Source organism: Triplophysa rosa, linkage group LG19 (genome assembly GCF_024868665.1).
Source record: "Triplophysa rosa linkage group LG19, Trosa_1v2, whole genome shotgun sequence".
NCBI lineage: Eukaryota > Metazoa > Chordata > Actinopteri > Cypriniformes > Nemacheilidae > Triplophysa > Triplophysa rosa.
The window spans coordinates 566,994-589,053 of NC_079908.1; the positions used below are offsets into that span (position 1 = coordinate 566,994).

Here is a 22,060-nt window from a genome sequence, read left to right on the forward strand (position 1 = left end):
GTCCTGATAGTGCAGCCTCCGATATTGCAGTCAGATACTACTCGTTCCAACCGAACCCGGAGCATTCCCCCCAGTCGGGGGGCGAGTGCACCGAGCTCGGAACCGGCCCGAACCCAGAACTACTATCATACTTGCTTTTCCACCATAAATACACTTCCAGGGGAGTAAAGAGGTGCACATTGTTAAAGAAACTTCCCTTCTGCATACTTCTTATAGGTTGTGTGCGTGTGTGTGTGTGTGTGTGTGTGTGTGTGTGTGCGTGTGTGCGTGCGTGCGTGCGTGCGTGCGTGCGTGCGTGTGTGTGTGTGTGTGTGTGCGCGTGTTCATGTTTGTATATCCCGGTGGGGACCTAAACCTGAATGCACACCAACTCATGGGGACTCGTGTCACCGTGGGGACCAAAATTGAGGTCCTCATGGGCACAAAAGCTTATAAATTGAACAGAACGATGTTTTATAAAAATCTAAAAATGCAAAAAGTGTTCTATGATGTTTAGGTTTAGGGGTTGGGATAGGGGATAAAATATACAGTTTGTACAGTCTACAACTCATTACGCCTATGGACTGTCTCCACGGAGATAATAAAACATACATGTGTGCGTGCGTGCGTGCGTGCGTGCGTGTGTTGGAGGAGGGAGGGAGGTGTCTTTGATTATTAGACAATATAGACACAGGGCAAGGAGGGGCTCAGCAGCTCCACCACATATTCTTTGTTCACATGACTGAATCTGTTCGCGCTCTCGTTTTCATGTCATAGTAAAGATGCACATTATTTATAACAGATAAATGCATTAATCAACTGTGAAAGTTTAACACCAGTTTTCACAAGCTGAGGTCTGGTTTTAAATGGTTCTTTTAATCAGTCCTTTTCGATGATCCGATCCTTCCGATTCGCGAATCCGACTGAACGATTCATTTTTAATCGGGATTAAAGCGGTCACAGCGATTCTCGAATGACACACTCAATCCATGTATGACTGAATCGGACTTTTAGTCGTGTCCGATCCAAGAAGCAGTGACTAATATTGTCTTCTGAGCTCGAGTAAAATAGCTGAGCACATAACATATGTTTGAAGCGTTGCCGAACAGTTGGAAAGAACCGAGTCGCGTGTTTCGGATCTTTCGTCAACAAACACGCTGCCGGCGCCTCCTGGTGGTTGAAATAACACACGACACTGAGGGAGGAGCCCGGGCACATCACATCAGACTCTCACAGGCAGTTCGTTCAAGTGTGCGCAACCACTATTAACATCAGATCAGACTGAAACAAACATCTTGAAACCAGAACCAATCATGTCCTACCAGGGTAAAAAGAACATCCCAAAGATCACTGTAAGTTTATACGTTTATATATTAACGTCTGTGATGTTGTACTGCGTGTAATGCTTTGTGTCTGTAACAAAAGCTCGAACACAACTGCGCGTTGGGCTGCACATATAATATTGTGGGATTCAATTAAAGTTGATAAGATATTCCCTATTATGTTATTCCGAGTAAGTGCCGTAAATAAAAGTGTAATAAATACATTCGAGGAATCTGTCGTAAATCGTGTCGAACCGATGACGTGTTTAATTTTAGTGCTTTTATCAACCTTTGACACCCTTTTGCATCTTGGTTTTGCATAATCCTTTCAGCTCTGTTTTTATGTCTATTGCATCAATAAAAGATGTTTCATGTGAGCTGGTGGACTGCAGAAGTGCTGAAGAAAATCACGCCCATAACGCTTCAACTCCAGCACCAGACACAATGATGATCATCATCATTCATAACTTGTGTTTATCAAGGTTACTGTGTATGATAAGTGTTGCAGTGTTTTATCGCTGCATGGGTGTGTTGCTGAAGGCTTGTGTCTGTCTGTCTGTCTGTCTGTGTGTGTGGTGATGATGATGATGATGATGATGGTGGTGCTTTGTCTGTCTTTGTGGTCCTGATGCTGCAACACTGCGCAGTCCCTCACCGGTCACACAGACAAACGCGCGTGCGATACATCATTTCACATCTTTCTCACGCTTGTAAAATGAATTTCCTTGAGGAGTACGAGCAGATGTGTAGAGTGCAGTACACTAATGAGGTGAGGTGTGGTTTTCTCTCGGCCCTCATTTATTCCTGCGCATCAGCATCAGGCCTGCGCTCTCAACTCTCTGTGCTTTCACAATGGAAAATGTTTTCGACTCATCCCTCAGTTTGTTCAAACAAAAATCAATCAGGTTTACTGCAGTGAATGTGTGTGTATAAGGCAAGTGTACTGGGCTGCTGGTGGTTTCGTTTAAATGAATTCATATTTCTGTCAAACATTTTCCTTCTAGCGTCGGGAGATGTACTTTTGTAGGTGGATGAATATCTGGTTCACTTGATTCCTGCGAGTGGGCTTTGCTTCAGGTAAACAGGTCATTTCTGATATCCACGGTACTGGATTTACAGTTACGACATGAGATGAACTACTGTTAGCAATTTTAGTTAGTGATTTAATCAAAATATTGTTGAAGTTTATGAATATTTTTGACAGTGTGTGTGTTTGAATGTTTCTCTAATTGCAGTGCTCTGCCCAGTAGACTCTCAGAAGTGCATTCTTGTGATTTTTAAAGGACATTTTCATGGAGCATTACAGTCATCAGTGTACATGAAGAAAACAAACATGATCACGTCCAGTCATGAAGATCAGCTGATAGGATGTGTTGTAGCGTAAGAGATGTTGATGTGGGGTTAGATTGGTTTGGTTTAGATCAGTTTCAGAGAGAATGGGTCATGAGCGTCTCTGGTAAATATTTTGGTCACCAGGCAACAAGATGACGGCTCTGGATGCTTCCGGTCCTGCTTCTCTCAACACCACGCCTTCATGTGCTTTAGCTCAGCATTCTCTGCCTGACCCCCCTCCCCCCACGCACACACACACACACACACACTTCACATCACCCTCTGTGGGACACGGGTGTTTCTTTGTATGATTTGCTGAGTTGTGTGATCATGGAGTCGTGAATTGTGTTTTGGTCATTGTGTTCAGATATGTTGAAACATTGCTGTGGACTTCATATGCTCTGAAGGGTGTCTGTCAGATTAATTCAGATGATTTTGATGTCTTGCTGTTTATTTGATACACTGAGTGTTTCTCAGCACAAATGTTGATCTCTCTGATCATTGTTCACTAGTTTTAGCTGACTCTATGACCGAAGCGCTGATCCGAATGATACTTCTAGCACTCTTGAGTTCCTGCATCTTTCATTCTGATTCCTCAGTCTGTTGACTTTGTTTGAGTGTGTCATATACAACGACAGACAGGCTTATTTTACACTTGAAAATAAAGAAACTCATAATACAAGTGGATAGAATAATGAAGTGTGAAATAACATGAACACATACATCATTAGTACATCAGACTTCACAAATGAAACGGAATAAGACTAGTGTATTGTCAAACTTGCACTGCAGTTTAACAAATAATTGATATGTATTCATATATTAATAAACCACAGTATTTTACATATTGAGTTCATCTGTATGCTGCTGTGTTTGTGTAACCTAAATTAAGATCGATCAAGTTTTAGTCAAATCATCAAAGTCAAGTGCTTTTCAATTTGTTCTGTGGTCATACAGTGCTATATAAATAAATGTTTATTATTATTATATATATTCTCTTTGTGTTTTCTCAGAGCGAGAGGCTTCTGATAAAAGGTGGACGCATTGTAAATGATGATCAGTCTTTCTATGCAGACATCTATATGGAGGATGGAGTCATCAAGTAAGCTCTGAATACACACACACAGTCACGTTCCTTGATCCAAACATCAGAATTTGACAGATGGCGTGCAGTTCTTACGTCCGCACTCAACGTGAAGCAAAGAAAAAGGAAAGAGAAGATTGAATACAGTTGAACACACTAGGGGCCATATTTACTAAGCAGGGAAGTAAGCGTGAGACTGTCATTTTAAAAAAGCGCCGATATGAGTGGAATTTTCTGCAGGTGATTTACTGACAAGCTGCACATAAAAAAATGATATCTTATTCATTCTCATTATGATCAACGCAATCTACTAAGAGCAGTGCAAATTAGCGCAGGGTTTAAGTAAAACATGCTATTTTGGGGCGTTAAATAATACTAATTTAATTCATTCGATATTTTTGTCAAAAACATACTATTTTCAACCAGAGTTGTAACGCCCGGTAAACACAGGACGTTCCCCTATAACGTTAGTTATTGGTTCCCTTTTGGTTATTTTGGGAACCAACTAGAAAATACTGTTCCCAGAATGTTGCAGGTTGTTTTTAATGACCAGAAAAGAACGTATAGAGAACGTTCCTTGATGGTTATTTTTTGGTTATTATTTTGCAACCAGAAAATACCATTCCGTTGCATGGTGTTTTTTTTAAATAACCTTAAAATAACTTAGACGGAACATTTCCCAGTGGGTATTTTTCTGTTATTTGTGCAAGCACGTTTTATGTGAAATAGTGAATAATACAAGTTCTCATATTGAAAATATTCATCGAGGGTTAAGAGATGTTAAGAGTTTACACATTCTCTAATGCTACATTGTGTCAACTGGTAAACGTCACTCCGTCATCACAGAAGTTCTAAAGGTTTCCATTAAAATAGCATTATGAACCATTACAAAATTCCTGTTTGTAGTGCGTTTTCATACGATTAATCTGCCAGCTAACATCCACAACAATCCATCACATACCAGTAGACACCCATAAAGTTTCCATTAAAACCAATACAATTCCCATTACATTTTCTTTCGGGTTTTCTTTTTCAGCAGGGATGTGTTTATTCCTTTAGTGCAGGTGTTTGCTATAGGTGCACGCTTGACGACAGCACATGCTTTCACCTCTGCTTACTTTAGGTTTCATGTTTGTCCAATTAGCAAATGACAAATTTGTCACAACTGGTAGACAATTACTTCAGTAATGAAAGAAGTATTAGGCTAATAAAAGAATGAAATTGAATATATTGATTTAATCCTCCATATTGTGTGGGATGATGTATTTTTCCCTTACTTGATTTAGATTAGTGATGGATAGAAACATGGCATGGATGAATTTGTAACTGACGTGCAGTGAGGCCAAAGGATCCAAGAACAATCATTTAGGGTAACATTCTAGGGTTTGGTTTTGGTTGTTTTCGCGGAAATAAAACGTTAGTTTTTGTTTGATAACAGTAGGGGAACGCTAGTTCTTGGTTCCCATTCTATTTTCGTAAGGAAAACTTTCTTAGATAACCAAAAACGAACCTTAAAAACGAATGTTCTGGGAACCAAAAAATAGTTACCTGGGAAAGTCTTAGTGGAGAATATTATGGAATGAATGAACTGACCCGTGAGTGAGATGTTTTTGGAATCTCTCCTCAACTTTTAGGCAGATTGGAGATAACCTGATCATTCCAGGAGGGGTGAAGACTGTTGAAGCCGATGGGAAGATGGTGATTCCTGGAGGAATTGACATCCACACTCATTTCCAGATGCCATACAGGGGCACGAGCACTGTGGATGATTTTGCTCAGGGCACTAAAGCCGCTCTCGCTGGAGGAACCACAATGATTGGTGAGATATGCCAAACGTTTTCTTTTTTAGCCGCGCTGTGGAATGTCAAAGTCGACAAACTCTATATTTAACTCTACATATGTGAGCGTCCAGCCGGCTGTTATCACAGCACAAGTGAGACGCCTTATATTTTACAATAATAATTGGCTATGGCATATGCAGTACATTATCATGTTTATTACAAGACTGCTAACATTATACATACATACATCATCACCAGCAGCAAGCCTCTGACAACTCTTTCAAGCACGTTCCATTGGTAAGGAAATCTTCATCCACACGTCTGCGTGTGTGTGTGTACTCTAATGTGTGTACTCACTCAGTGTACTCACACACGTACAGTGTAGTTCAATTGACCTTTCTCAAGCAGTTTGATTGACAGGCAATCTGACCAATCATAACGCTGATATTATGTGCCACCGTGAATGACCACCATTTTGTCTGACAAACAAACCAGTCCTGACAAGCTGCCGCAGTAGAGCTTTGCTGATTAATCTGAAAAAATCACTTTTTAATTATTCTAATAGTAAACAGATAGTTATATACCCTGTTTTAATGGAAGTTCACACTATAACTATAAATTATAACTAAGTTATAACTTTAAATCATTGTAAATAAAGGAGAATAGCGGAGTTCACATCACATCACAACTACACCAATACAGATACGAGACACGATATTGTTGGAATCATTCATGTATTAATTACAGACGGAAGCTTTCGGGAAGTGGTGTTTGAAGGCGGAATATACTACTTATTGATATATTACTTACATATTACAAGCATGTGCAAGCTGGCGTCCTTCAGAGAGCAGAATTTTCAGTGACATTTTAAAGGAAAGACGTATTCAGCTAGGGCTGCAGCTATCAGTTATTTTAGTAATCGAGTATTCTATTGACTTTCCATCGATTAATCGGATATTCGGATAATAAGTACTTTTTCTTTATTAAAAAGCAATACTAAATATACACGAGAAAATAAGACAGGTCTCTTAAAATGAACAACTAATTTGTTTCCTTTTTAGAAAAATTAACATATTTATTGCTGAAATTGCATACATTCATATCTGTGAAAACTAAACCCATTTAGTACATTCCATTGCCATATTACATTCAAAATGCAATATAGGCCTAATACAAATGTATAAATAAGAAACATTAATAAAAATAGAAAGAATAATTTCAAAGGTAAACAACTAACTTCTGCTTATGCATCATGCATTTAGTTTATCTAAATTAGTTTTAGTTAATTTTTTTAAAATAAAAAAATACAGAGTTAACCGGACTTTTATTTTGGCAGGTCGTCGGAAGGCGCTTATTTTTTAGTGTGTTAGCTTCACTCAGTAAAATGTTCTGAAATAAACTCTCAGAGCAACTCTGGAGATGAAGTTCATGTGTTCATGTCCTCATAAAGTGCAGTTCATTCACTCAGACACGCAGAACAGCCAGATGACGTGTGTAAATAACATGAACAAAAATTGCCTCGATGATTTTTTTGTATTGGAATTACTCGAGTTACTTGAGGAATCGTTTCAGCCCTTTATTCAGCAATGAAGTCGTAAAGCAACAGCTGCACTGTGTTTGTTGAATTGAACACAAATAATTCTTTTCTGTACTGAACTAATATTTAAAACGTCTCGGTTATGTTTGTAACCTCGGTTCCCTGATGGAGGGAACGAGACGTTGTGTCGAACCGACAGATGGGGTTCGTCCCTGAGAACCAATCGCTTCCGACTACTTAGAAAAGGCCAATGAAAATTGGCAAATGAAATTTGCATGCCGGACTCCGCCCCGGAAATCCGGGTATAAAAGGGAGACGGCGTGCATCATTCATTCACCTTAGTTCTGAGGAGCCTGAGACCTCTCACGACTGCTGCAGAGGACAGCACGTGTTGTGGCAAGGAGGACACAACGTCTCGTTCCCTCCATCAGGGAACCGAGGTTACAAACGTAACCGAGACGTTCCCTTTCTGTCGGTCTCTCGACGTTGTGTCAAACCGACAGATGGGGTTCCTATGGAAAACGCCACAACACTGTGCCCTGTCACAATCTCAACGAAGCGACGGTGACTGGCCTGGGCGTGTCAGCCGTGAGCGCTACCGCAAAATTGTAACCTACCAGTGGGTAGGTAGGGGGTCCCAGAGCTTTCTTGAAAGTTGGGAAGGCCCCTACCTTCGGCCTCACAGGCGGCGGCCTTGTTTCTCTAACAGCGAGAAGCCGCCCGGAACCGTAAGGCCACTGGGTAAGCGCTACTTCGTCAAGTGGGGGATGCGCTACAGAGACCACTTCCTACCGCAGGGAGGAGTCTAGTGGAGATACCAACATGGTCTCACCGATGGGGAAGAAAGAGCGGTTGAAGAGAAAACCGCGAGGTGGAGGTCCACCTAAGGAGGTCATGGGTTACCAAGGTGGGAACCAGCATGAAGATACATCAGACGGAACCGCCCTACTGGGGGGTTGCAACGTCTGGTAGCACTAGGTCCAGTTAGAGCTATGTTGCGAATAACTCCGGAGATACCCGGCCTAAGGGGCAGGGCTGCTCTGCCCAGCCCGCCCCAGAGGGTGCTTGCTTAGTGATGGATGGAGTGCCTGTTCTTCGCCCATTGGGGAAAGAAGGGAGGCTGAATCGGTATACTGACCCACTCGAGAGAGGGGGAAAAGAACCGAACAGGCGTACACCCTACCAGTTGCCGGTCCTACATGTGGCCATGCAGGACGCGGGCTGACACCGGCTCTATGCAGAGGTTGTAAAACCTCGCGAAGGTGTTGGGTGTAGCCCAAAGCTCTGCAAATGTCTGCGAGAGAGGCCCCCCGTGCCAGAGCCCAAGAGGAGGCTACACCCCGGGTGGAGTGGGCCCTTACTCCTAGGGGACACGGCGATTTAGGGATTGGTAAGATGCCTTGACAGCGTCCACAATCCAGTGGGCCAACCTCTGCTTGGAGACGACAGCTCTCCCCTGATGCTGACCTCCGAAACAGACAAAGAGCTGATCCGAGCTCCTGAAGCTCTGTGTGCGGTCTAAGTAGAGGCGCAGCGCGCGTACTGGACACAACACGGACGGGGTTGGGTCTTCCTCCCCAGTGGGGAGCGCCTTTAAGTTCACCACCTGGTCCCGAAATGGAGCGGTGGGAACCTTGGGTACGTAGCTGGGCCGAGGTCTCAGGATAACGTGAGAATCCCTGGGTCCGAATTCTAGGCAGTCAGGGGACACGGAGAAAGCCTGTAGATCCCCTACCCTCTTGATGGAGGCGAGCGCCATAAGGAGCTCCATCGTGAGGCGAGCTTCATCGTGAGATGAGGAAGAGAGGCATCCCCTAGGGGCTCGAAGGGGGGCCTGGTGAGACCTGTCAGGGCTACATCCAGGTCCCAAGAGGGTATGGAGCGTGGACGAGGCAGGTTGCGCCTCCTCGCGCCCCTTAGGAACCTAATGACAAGGTCGTGCTGCCGTAGAGACTTCCCAGCAATTGAGTTGTGATGAGCAGCAATGGCGGCTACATACACTTTCAGTGTGGAGGGGGAGAGGTTAGTCTCGAGTCTCTCTTGTAGGAAGGACAGCACGGACCCTATCGCACAACTTCGTGGGTCTTCTCCTCGAGAAGCTCACCAGGTCGAGAAGAGGCGCCACTTGTAGGCGTACAGTCGCCTAGTGGCAGGTGCCCTAGCCTGGAAATGGTAGCTACCACCGCTGGGGGCAGACCACTCAGGATCTCCTCGTCCCGTCCGGGGGCCAGATATGGAGGTTCCAGAGGTCTGGCCTGGGATGCCATAATGTGCCCTTCCCCTGGGAAAGCAGGTCCTTCGTCAGGGGAATCGGCCAGGGGGGAGCTGTCGTCAAGAGCATTAGCTCCGAGAACCAAGTCCGGTTGGGCCAGTGTGGCGCAACGAGTAACACTTGCTGCTCCTCTTCCCTGACCTTGCACTGGGTCTGTGCAATGAGGCTCACTGGGGGGAAGGCGTACTTCCGCTTGTCCCGCGGCCAGCTGTGCTCTAGGCCATCCGTCCCGAGAGGTCCCTCGGTCAGAGAGTACCAAAGCGGGCAATGGGTGGTTTCGAGGGAGGCGAACAGGTCTACCTGGGCCTGCCCGAACTGCACCCAAATGAGCTGGACTGCGCGGGGGTGGAGTCGCCACTCTCCGCGAGGCGTAGACTGATGAGAGAGCGCATCGGCTGTCTGGTTCAGGTCGCCTGGGATATACGTGGCACGCAGGGAGCGGGTCACCTGCTGACTCCACCGGAGGAGGCGTCGGGCGAGTCGTGTTAACTGCAGTGAGCGAACGCCACCCTGACGATAGATATACGCTACTGCAGTAGTGCTGTCTGACCGGACCAGCACGTGCTTGCCCTGCACGAGAGGCTGCAGCCTCTTTAGTGCGAGTAGCATGGTCCACACCTCTAGGCAATTGATATGCCAGCGCAGGCGGGGGCCCGTCCAAAGCCCCGACACTGCGTGCCCGTTGCACACTGCACCCCAACCCTGCAGGGAGGCGTCCGTTGTCACCACGACATGCCTCGTAACCTGCCCTAAGGGTACCCCTGCCCGAAGGAAGGTCATGGAAGACCATGGGGTTAGGGTGCTTCGGCAGCGAGGCGTAATCACCATCTGCCTGCTGCCGGTGTGCCACGCTCTCCAGGGAACTCGACTCTGGAGCCAGTGTTGGAGCGGCCTCATGTGCATCAACCCGAGGGGTATCACCGCCGCCGAGGATGCCATGTGTCCCAGGAGCCTCTGAAATAGTTTCAGGGGAACCGCTGACTGCGTGAAATGATCCAGGCAGTTCAACACCGACTGGGTGCGTACTGCGGACAGTCGCGCTGTCATGGTGACAGAGTTGAGTTCCATACCAAGATAGAGGATGCTCTGCACAGGGGAGAGCTTGCTCTTCTCTCGGTTGACCTGTAGTCCCAATCGATCTAGGTGCCGGAGCACCAGGTCCCTGTGTGCACACAACAGATCTCGCGAGTGTGTCAAGATAAGCCGGTCATCGAGATAGTTGAGTACCCGCACACCCTTCTCCCTGAGGGGAGAGAGGGCAGCCTCCACGATCTTCGTAAAGACTCGTGGAGACAGAGACAGACCGAAGGGGAGGACTCTGTACTGATATGCCCGACCCTCGAAAGCGAACCGTAGGAACGGGCGATGACGAGGGAGAATCGAGACATGAAAGTAAGTGCAAAAGATGCGCTTCTGCGTGAGCATCCTGAACGGCAGTTTGTGCAGGTGTCTGTTCAGGGTACGTAGATCTAGGATGGGGCGCACCCCCCCGCCTTTTTTGGGGACGATGAAGTAGGGGCTGTAAAACCCCTTGGACATCTCGGCTAAGGGGACGGACTCGATCGTACCCTTCGCCAGAAGGGTGGCGACCTCGCCCCGTAGTACGGGAGCATCCCGGCCTCTGACCGAGGTGGCGAGGATGCCCTGAAACTTGGGCGGGTTTCTGGCGAACTGGATCGCGTAGCTGAGACGGATCGTTCTCCTCAGCCACCGTGACGGTGTGGGAAGCTCGAGCCAAGCTCCCAGGTACCGTGATAGGGGGACTAAGGGAACGATCTGCTTCATCGACCCCCCCGGGGGGTGGTTCGATGGCTGGCAGTGCGGGTCTCTCACTGGGGGCCCCCGGTAAGAAGACTGGCTCTTCTGGATTGCCTGCCTGGCGATGCAGCTCCACGCACCGTCGATTTGAGAGTGCTGAGGGCTGCAAAATACATTCGATGTTGCGCCTCGCCAAGACGCAATGTCGAGTGGCCGAACACTGTCTGACAGAGGGTGAGAGCGGCTGTGAAGAACACCCATGGAGATTGGCTCTTTTTGTGAAAAAGTGGGTGCTAGGCCCCCGTAGGGGCCGAGAAAGGGGCGTTCCACGTCTTCGTCAGTTCCTCATGCACTTCCGGGAAGAACGGAACCGGGGTTGGGCGCGGCTTGGAGTCGCGCTCAGAGCCCAAGAACCATGTGTCCAACCGTGAGCGCTGGGGGAGAGGCACTGGAGTACACTCTAACCCAATGCACACGGCGGCCCGGGAAAGCATGGCCGACATCTCGACATCCGCTTCCTCCTGAGCTAGTCCCCCTTGGGGGGGAGCTGCAGAGAGTCGTCGGGATCGGATGCCAGCAATTCGCTCTCCAATGCTGCTATAGACATCTCATCATCATCACGCATCGTGTCCGAATACGTGAAGGAGGACGCTGACGGTGTGGCACCGCCTTCTAGGGAACGGTGAGGCGAGCGAGACGGGGTGCGAGCAGTCCGCGAGCACTTGCCTGACGGATTAGCGCTCGCAGAAACCCCCATATCACCCTTGCCGCTCGCCTTGGCGGACGGAATGGCCTTAGCCATCCTCGTCACAGCCCGGGAAGCCTGCGAGGTGGTGGCTGGTTCTCGGGAGAAGACAGCCACCCGTGACCGCAACGCCTCTATGACCATCTGCCCGCAATGCGGGCAAGATGAGTCCACGAAGGCTGCCTCAGCGTGCTGGACCCCCAAACACTTGAGACAGACATCGTGCTTGTCCCCGGGACATGCCACACTGGAGAAATTAGCTCTTTTAGAATGCAGACGGTGAAGCACCGTCTGCTGGCTCGAACACCTCGGGAACCGCCGAGACGCCCAGGGGAAGTCGCTGCAGAAAGGGACAGTCCGCTGCACCACGTCGTAGAACCGGCAATGTAGATTTTTTGCTAAGTAGCAAGAGTCGATCTTCATCAGCGAAGGCTCCGAAGAACAAAAGGTGAATGAATGATGCACGCCGTCTCCCTTTTATACCCGGATTTCCGGGGCGGAGTCCGGCATGCAAATTTCATTTGCCAATTTTCATTGGCCTTTTCTAAGTAGTCGGAAGCGATTGGTTCTCAGGGACGAACCCCATCTGTCGGTTCGACACAACGTCGAGAGACCGACAGAAAGGGAAGTTTAATTTCGTTTTCACAAAGAAGGATCACGGCTGACCATAACTCTGCACGAAGTTACTCTCTCTCTAAAATTGTCATTACTACAAATTTCGGAGTAAATATAAACCCTTAATACACCACATTTGGGTTAGTTACTGTATACATCCATTTGTGTGACAGTAGTATCCTACTGCATCACGGGAGATTGCGATTAACGTATCGTTATCGTCTGCTGATGAGGATGTAAATATAATTATTGTTACAGTTATCTCAAATCCTGAATGCATACTGCAGACCTTTCTGTCTGAAAGCAGCGTGTCATTTTCCCAGAAATCCTTCACCCCAGATGATACCAAAATCTTGTCGGACATAGCAACAGGAATGAGGGGGGCGGGGTTTTGCCAAGGGTCAATTGTTACCTGTAGTCATCAAAAGAGGTTTTCAACCGTGGCATGATGTGTACAGTGTTGTGTTTGATAATGATGCTGGAAGCCTTTAAAATGACGTTGTTTGTAAAGAAATTGTAAAGAATTTTTGGTGCTGTGTCATAAAACAATAGATGTCGATGGAAGATGTCTTTTGTGTTTCTGAGTGGGCAGCTGCGGTCCAGAATCTGTTTCTGACCTTCACACACACACATCAGACAGAAAGATGAGATTTTCCTGAAACACGCTTACTCCAGGTGTGTGATTTGTGTCACATGTGATGTGCAGTGGATCATGTGATCCCGGAGCCTGGCAGCAGTCTGGTGGAAGCGTTCGAGCGCTGGCACGAGTGGGCTGATGAGAAAGCGTGCTGTGACTTCTCTCTTCACGTGGACATCACGCACTGGAGCGACGGCGTCAAACACGAGGTGGAGACTCTCATAAAGGAGAAAGGTGAGAGAGATGTTGATGCATTCTGAAGCTGATGTGCTGTCCAACAGATTCTGTGTCTCCATCTGCACTTATAAACACATCCGCCGGAAGATATTCCATTCTCAAACAGATCCTGAGATAGAAGCCGGTGTTCTGCGTATTGAAAAATGGAATAGCCGAGAAACGTACAAAATAAGGCAACCTGAGTTTTAAGTAGTCTCAAGTGTTGTCTTAACGTTTAGTCTAATTCAATGTGTTTGTGCACTCCTGATGTTTTATGTTCCTGACCAAGCTGACACGCTTAACCTTTTGTTTCATGTTGTTATATTTTTGAATGATACAGATTCTTTGTACACACAAACACTTTGGATTGAATGCAGTATTAGCAGTGATAGCATCACATGACGATCACTGAGACCTGAACATTAAAAACACAAACCTCAATCACGCTGACAGTCAACAAACATTATTTATTACAACAACAACAAATAAATAAAGACAGCAAAGGCCTCGGCCCCAGTGTTTGTTCGGTCAACAACAAAAGAATGTTTGTTAGGAACATGTTTAGACTAATCCTGCTCAAATAATACAGGAAATCGAGGCTACTAGTCAAAATCTTTCTACACGTGCTACAGTGTGCCAGCCAATAAAGAGCTCAAACTGGAACGTGTAGTTCGTGAAGAATGACTGTAAATGATTAATGGTGGATGAGGTGTTTTTGCTCTGCGTTCATTATTAGTGTTTATTGAAATGTAAGTACAGGTTTTGTTTGTGTGCACAGGAGTGAACTCTTTCCAGGTCTACATGGCTTATAAAGATCTCTATCAGATGAGCAGCAGTGAGGTCAGTGAACACACACCATTAATGAAAGACTGTCCGATATTCTTAATAATTGCGCGTGTTATACTGTATGTGTCATGCGGTAGATCCACATTCTTTCTAAATATTAGTTATGTTGTTTAATATATTAATTACAGTACGTCAAAGATTGTGTTTGGCGTCTAGATGAAAGCCAGTTCATTTTTCCAGGAGTTGCCAGAACATTTTCAGCGTGTGTTTGTAAGTTCATATGTGTGTGTGTGTGAACAGCTTTATGAGATCTTCGCCTTCCTTGGAGAACACGGAGGAATCGCACAGGTGCACGCAGAAAACGGAGAGATCATTGCTGAGGTATGACACGTGTACATCGTTTAGTGGGGTTTAATGACTCCGTGTGAAGTGTGTTTTTCTGCTGAAGGTGAGCTCGTGGATTCTGATGACTGAAGTCTTATAACTCTAGGGAGAAATATAATGAACTGTACCGTGTAACTGAATTTGGATGGATTAATACTAGTGTTTAGGAAATCATTGAAAGAGTATTTCAAATAAGCGTTTGCTCCTCACGTGTCTACAGTGCTGTTGTTGTAATAAGGGAGATGTGTTAAGGGTCAGTAGTCAATCTGAGGGGGATAGAGAGAGCCGGAGAAGAATTGTTGTGTCCCAAGTCACGCACTTAGTGTGCACACGTATGTAGTGTGTTGACGTTGAAAATGACAAATAAAGAAGTGCACTGTGGGTACGGGACAATAGGCTTAATCAGCTGAAAGTATGAGGTGTGGAGCGCTGTGCACTCAATGGTGGCGTGTGCAGCAGAAGTTCTCCTGCTGAATGATTACCCATCATCTGATGATGACTGAGGTCACGTTAGGTAAAACCGATAGAATTGCATCAGAACTACAATGTGCAAATAGATTTTTATTGCGTGTATTATCGTGTTATACATCATTTGCCCTCGTCTGTAAACGCGTTTAGGATAAAACTGTTAAGTATTCCGTTTGTGCCCTTCTGAAAGGAATACTCCAGCAAGAATGTCCATTCTGTCATCATGAATGACTAACTCTCAGAACAGTTTGATGCCACGCAGGCAGCAGCACAACGTGCAATCAAAGTTTATGATGACATCATTGAAATAGTCCATGTGACTCCAGTGGTTCAACCTTCATTTTATGACGCCAAGAGAGTAGTTTCTGTGTGCAATACAACAAAAACAATGACTTGATGTCCGCCTCAGCCTCCAGCACACATCCGGAAGAGCGCACGACGCATGAGCCGACATTCTACATCAGCACCACACATGCGTCAGGATGTGCTTCGGAGACTGTTGAGCAAATAATAATCAAAAATAAACCCATTATTATACAAAAAACATTTGTATTTTTGCACAGTGTAATTGAACGAAGTTGTATTTTAAGATTCTTGTTTGATCAGTTAGCCGTTAATAACGGAGTCATGAGCGTTGGAATTAAAATGAGCATCCCTACTTATAACACAGCCAATGTCTTCAATAATCAGACACCTGTAGTGTGCTCCATTCATACCCCATCGACTTCACTTCAGTTGTTTACTTCATTTCAGAGCTAGATTCAGAACGCTTTACAGAACATCACTGTTTAACTCTTCATTTCTCTAATGGAAAAACCTCTTTACAGTGAGGCTTCACCACACACCATGAACACCCTATGGCTCGTACAGCTTCTGTAGGATAAACCACGTGTGTGAGGAACAGAAGCCAAACGGCTTTCATTTGTCACATGTAGCAGATGATGGACAGGGTTTAGTGTTGTTTTAATGACAGAAGAGTCTGTCACAGACACACAGACAGTGTTGTTGTTGAAGAAGGAGATTTGAGAATGACTCTGTTGTTCAGGAACAAACTCGTATGCTGGAGATGGGCATCACAGGACCTGAGGGTCACGTTCTCAGCCGTCCAGAGGAGGTCAGTAACTACACACACACACACACACACACACACACACACACACACACACACACACACACACACACACACACACACACACACACACAGACACACACAATGTCAGACAGAATCCTCCAGCAGGTGATATTAAGGTCAGCCAGGTGTGTGTTTGCTGTTGTGTTGTTAATGTCAGTTGTGTGTTTGTGTAGCTGGAAGCTGAGGCCGTGTTCAGAGCCGTCACCATCGCCAGTCAAACAAACTGTCCTCTCTACATCACTCGTGTCATGAGTAAGAGCGCTGCTGACATCATTTCACAGGCCCGCAAGAAAGGTACACACACGCACACACACACGCTTTGGTTGACTATCCCCGTGGGGACAGTCCATAGGCGTAATGTTTTTTATACTGTACAAACTGTATATTCTATCCCCTATCCCTAAACCTAAAGATCATAGAACACTTTTTGCATTTTTAGATTTGTAAAAAATATTGTTCTGTACAATTTATAAGCTTTTGTGCCCATGAGGACCTCAATTTTGGTCCCCACGGTGACACGAGTCCCCATGTGTTGGTGTGTATTCAGGTTTAGGTCCCCACTGGGATATACAAACATGAACACACACACACACACACACGCACACACAGGTTTGTTTTGGTATACTAGTGAGGACATTACATAGACTTCCATTGATTTTATATCAGGCTTATGATATATTCTATCCCTAACCCTAACCCTTAACCTAATAATCACACAAACATGTGCACTCTATTACATTTACAGACAAACACTATTTGAGCCAATTATGAGCCTTTTTATTTCGCGTTAGGACCAGTAAAATGTCCTCACAAGTGGGTTCACATGCATTTCACTGTGGTACTGAGATTGACATTTGGCCCTCACAAATATAGCTAAACCAGTACACACACACACACATTCTTTATATCTGACAGTGAACGTTTGCCTCTGAAGTGGATGGGAAATGTTGGTATTATAAAACTGTATTTTATGTTTTTATAAAGGATTTTGGTTGTAGAAATGTCCCGCTTCTAGTATTTCAGTGATTCAGATGAGAAATGTTTTTGAACAATGTCAACATTGAGAATGTTTATTTGTAATAAATAGTAATAATCATCACGTTATAACAGCGGGATAAGAAGTGAACACTTATACAGGATTGAAGGGGACCAGATGTTTTTTCTGACTGGGAAATGGAACTGGGTTGTGTGTTCATCGGCTGCAGACACAAGATGTAAACATGAGAGCAGAGCGAGGGCGTCCGATGCTTTAGCGCTCTGTGAAATGTTTGTCTGATATGTGATGTGTTGCTGTTGCTCAAATACAGAGAGTACACAACACTGGACTCAGATTCCCACAATGCATTGTCTTCATCTTGTCCCGATAGTGGAATGTTTATGTTATTGAGATTTATCAAGTAATTGTGGTCAGTTTGATCTCGCAGAGGCGTTTAATAGATGTTTGAAGATGGATGGATGCTCTTGTTGCTTCGTGTGGTTGCACTTCAGCTGTTAATAGGGGTTTGTTTCCAGGTAACGTGGTGTTTGGGGAACCAATCACAGCCAGTTTGGGAACAGACGGGACTCACTATTGGAGCAAGAACTGGGCTAAGGCCGCCTCTTTTGTGACATCACCACCGCTCAGTCCAGACCCGACCACTCCAGACTATCTGAGCACTCTGTTGGCCAGGTAAACACAGATCAAGAAGAAACGCGTTCAGTTCGTCAAGCTGTAATCTTATCTGGAGCAGTTTGGGTCATTTATTGTGATGTTGTGTGTGTCAGTGGAGATCTGTCAGTCACCGGCAGCGCTCACTGCGCGTTCAGCGTGGCTCAGAAAGCCATCGGGAAAGACGACTTCACCCAGATTCCTGAAGGGGTGAACGGAGCGGAGGAGAGGATGAGTGTCATCTGGGATAAGGCTGTGGTGAGCATCTGATGGATGAGAAGGAGTGGTTAGTGGTTTAGTGACAAAGTCTAAATTCATGTTTTCTTGTGGTCAGGTGACTGGTAATATGGATGAAAACATGTTTGTGGCCGTCACAAGCACCAACGCCGCAAAGCTCCTGAATCTGTACCCCCGTAAGGGCCGGATAGCTGTGGGATCTGACAGTGATCTGGTCATCTGGGACACAGACGCCACCCGCACCATCACTGCCAAAACACATCACTCCGTAAGCGCACACTTCACACCCTATACAGCCTAGTCAACACACTTCATTCATAAGACAACCATCTCTAGATCTGCCTTAGACCGTATCCACAGCAGATGTGACGCGCTGCTAATATACAGTAGAATCCATTGTTGCTTGCTGTCACGGATGGTGGGAATATAAACATGAAAATATTCATTCACTAACATTGGATATCATTGGTGAACCCATCATATGTGCTTTACCATACAGCAGTTGAAACGGTTCATGTTACATGAAACATTCTACCAGATTTTGAATGTGATCTCAAATGTGTGTAGAAACGGCTGCAGTGAATTGACAAATCCTTCAGAAGCGCATGAACACAGACCGACTGACAGGCTGTGTGTGTGTGAGAACAAGATTCAGCAGAACGCTGCCAACATTGACATCATGATTGGCTTTATTTCTTTAGAGACATTCACACAGAACACGCCTGTTGTTCAGTCTCTAGTCCACTACACCAACACATCATGTGTGGGGTTTAATGTCAGCATTCTGGTGCACGTGTCATTTCCTGTTCTTCAGCACAAAGGATGGACTGCTGCCAGACTCGCAGCCTGTGGATCATAGCCGGACGTCTTTCAGATGTTTACTGAGATGATCTGTAGGGGAGAGTGATGTCATAAACTCAGAGAGAGAAACGCTGGAGTCATGTGTGTATTCAGCTGTTTGGCAGAGATATGGAGAGTGAGAAATAAAGTTGATCTCACACATGCTCTTCATTAGTTCACAATCTCTCTCCCCGGCTGTTTGTGTCACAGACGCACAACAACTCAAACTTTAAAGTTAGTGGTTGTCATAATGAAATGTGAAATCCATTATTTGTGCGTGTTATTTGTGAGAATCCACTAGATGGCATCATGTCCAGTGATATGTTAAAGACAACACAGGCAACAGAATAAATAACCATGTTGTATGTCGAGATTGTTTCTGAGATTTATCATCGAACGTAACACCCAAGGTAATATATATTTTAATTTACGTATTATAGAAAAACTAGTGTTTGTCACTGTGGAAATGGCTTTTTCTGTTGTAATTTGAGACATTTTCAGAGATAAAAGATGTTCTTTTATTAATCCGGTAAAACCGTTACAGCAGTAAAACATGATGTATGTGATATAGTAAAACAAATAACACCGCCGTGCATTATACGTATGAAATAGCAGTATATATTGTAGTCATAAAGTAAAGACGCATTGTTTTGATTTTGCCCAGGATTTTAAAGTGCACGCGCTGTTCTGATCATCATGTTCTGATCTGCCTTAAATTAATTCACATTAGCGATGTCTACACAATTTTTAAGCCTAAATGATTGCTTGACAAGCCTGAGTTTTAACAGTTCTGTATGACGATAAATACATTTTCAAGTCTATAACCATCTTTAACTGGAGCCAAAAACGTTTCTGCGTACTCCACGTAAATAGAAAAGTATTGAAATTAGTTGAGAAATGAAAACGATGTTGTGTTATTATCCAGAAAAGCTCCACCATTCACTCGTATGTCTTTGTAGTCGGCTTTTGCCCTCACCAACATGGTGGCGGCGTTGACCTACGATCCAGCGGACAATGAGGCGTCTAGTTAATATATATATGTCTATGGTTAATAAAGCTTTCCTGTGGCTCAGTGGTGAGAGCATGGTGTTAGCAACGCCAAGGTCATGGGTTGGATCCCAGGGGATTGCACATAATCAGAAACAAATGTAAAGTACAATGCAGTGCAAGTCGCTTTGGATAACAGCGTCTGCCAAATGCATCAATGTAAATGTAATAAAAACATAACTTATTCACAAGAAATTCATTTATCGGCACTTACATTAACAACAGACGTCCGCCTTAACGTTTTCCGCTATATTTATTTGATTTCCTTTTGAAATGTGACCGTTGCTCAGCTCACGTGGCATCATGGGATAGAAAAGTGCCCATCACATCCACACTCGCGAATCTCGACGGAAGCAGTAGACCATCCGGGTATTTCTCGCCTACTGTTTTTTGCATACTGAGGTTTCGGACATACTACTCATGGCTCATACTCATTTTCGCTTTCTATATAGTATGGAAGTAGGCGATTTCGGACGCAGCTATGGTCTCTGGCTGAGGTCTTCTACATGTGATGAAAGATTGAACACTGATGAGTTTTGTCATTCAAAGTGTCTTTAATGAGGTGAAGATGCTCTGTGGATCACTGATGTGTGTACGTGATGAGAACAGAATAAAGGCTCTTGATGTTCACTGTCAGGCAGCTGAGTATAATGTGTTGGAGGGGATGGAGCTGAGAGGAGCGCCCATGCTGGTCATCTGTCAGGGGAAGATCGTTCTGGAGGACGGCAAACTGAGCGTCACCTCCGGCACGGGCCGCTTCGTTCCCTGCACACCTTTCCCTGACTACGCATACAAACGCGTCAAAGCCAGAAAGCAGGTACAGCTTCACTTTCTGTCAGAAAAGACGTTATCAACACATGTGGACCACTGCCAACACAATAAATGAAGAAAATGACCTGAACAAACGTGTTATCCGAGTTGTCACATGTCAGTTATAATGTGTTCAGCTCTTTGTTTGCCTTTCTCTTGAAGCTGGCGATTCTGAAGGCTGTGCCCAGGGGCATGTATGACGGCCCTGTGTCTGAATTTTCTGCCGTGTCGAGGGGCGGCACTCCGTCTGCATCCACCCGCACCTCACCCACCAAAGTCCCTGTGAGAAACCTGCATCAGTCCGGCTTTTCATTGACAGGTAACCCTGAACCTTTGTATGTGAGAACCTAGCGTTGATTTCCCTTGAAAGAGAACTCTTATTGGTTAACCACGCGGCGGAGGATCCCTCCGTTTATGGCGGTCCACAGATTCTGTAAAATGTCAAATATTTTGTTGAAAGTTTCTTTTACAAATGACAGTTGTCTGAGAATGATGTATGTCGTGTAACGTCTCCGGATCTGTTTTTTGACCTCAGGTCCTGAAGAAGCTCCTATCAGACCAGCGGGAAGACGTATTGTTGTGCCCCCTGGTGGCCGCTCCAACATCATCTCCCTTAGTTAAAATATAAAGAGCATTGAAGAGCGAGCGGTAGACTAAAGTCAAACGTAAAACACTGAACTTATGCCTTACCTTTCATAAATAACTCCTGCTGAATGATTGAAGCTCTGAAGAAAGAAAAACATTGAGTGTAGCTGTATATGTTTATGTGTTTAGTCCGACTGAAATAGAAAACATGACCATAAACATGTCCTTTGGTTCCTTTACATAGCGCTCTTATTATTCATTCTAGTGTAGCTTTGAAAACCGAATTCAAATCAGATTTGATCAATAAATCTTCTTCACACGTTTGTCTTTGGGTTGTATTGATTCAGATGATTCTGAACACTAACAGGTGCTACATTATGTTTTCATAAATCACATGACAGGAATATGTGATATGTAACTGGTTTTAGTGTGTGATGATGTTTATGGGAGCAGTGTTTAACGCACATGTTCCAAATAACACAAACATGACAAACAAACACTGTTCACTTCTATTTCTGTGTGTTTGATTGTCTTTCTATCGTAATTTACAGTTGGCTAGTGAAGAAGAAATAAAGCAGGCAGGTGAAAATGAATGTGTGACGTGTAACATGTGTTACTGAATAAACATGTAACAACAGACTGTGTGTGATTGTTCAAATCATCCTCTCACAGATCTAAGAACAAAGAATAATTTCTCCATCCCAACAGCTACAGTTTATCTTCTAACATAACAAACACGTGAAATAAATACACATGGATTTTCACACCATACTCTCATCCACTGTTATTTACATCTATCTGTGCAGAATTCTTGTTTAATTGAGGAAAAACAACAGAATCTTCAC

At 44.9% G+C, this 22,060-nt stretch overlaps 1 protein-coding gene across 1 annotated transcript; it reads left to right on the top strand.

The window, feature by feature from the left end:
• The first annotated feature begins 1,180 nt into the window (after nucleotides 1–1,180).
• On the top strand, nucleotides 1,181–21,535 carry dpysl3 (dihydropyrimidinase like 3). Its single transcript, XM_057359519.1, has 14 exons — nucleotides 1,181–1,331; nucleotides 3,647–3,735; nucleotides 5,352–5,536; nucleotides 13,132–13,296; nucleotides 14,057–14,118; nucleotides 14,365–14,445; nucleotides 15,962–16,030; nucleotides 16,222–16,342; nucleotides 17,561–17,717; nucleotides 17,813–17,954; nucleotides 18,031–18,201; nucleotides 20,458–20,637; nucleotides 20,793–20,949; nucleotides 21,166–21,535. The coding sequence occupies exons 1-14, from the start codon at nucleotides 1,293–1,295 to the stop codon at nucleotides 21,249–21,251; spliced, it is 1,704 nt and encodes a 567-aa protein (XP_057215502.1). The 5' UTR covers nucleotides 1,181–1,292; the 3' UTR covers nucleotides 21,252–21,535.
• The last annotated feature ends 525 nt before the right edge of the window (nucleotides 21,536–22,060 follow it).

Excerpts from the sequence above, each read along its gene's own strand:
- dpysl3 (XM_057359519.1), top strand. The coding sequence starts at position 1,293 with ATGTCCTACCAGGGTAAAAAGAACATCCCAAAGATCACT. Across the intron at positions 16,031-16,221 it reads TTCTCAGCCGTCCAGAGGAG|CTGGAAGCTGAGGCCGTGTT; the intron begins GTCAGTAACTAC and ends GTGTTTGTGTAG. Across the intron at positions 17,718-17,812 it reads CTGAGCACTCTGTTGGCCAG|TGGAGATCTGTCAGTCACCG; the intron begins GTAAACACAGAT and ends TGTGTGTGTCAG.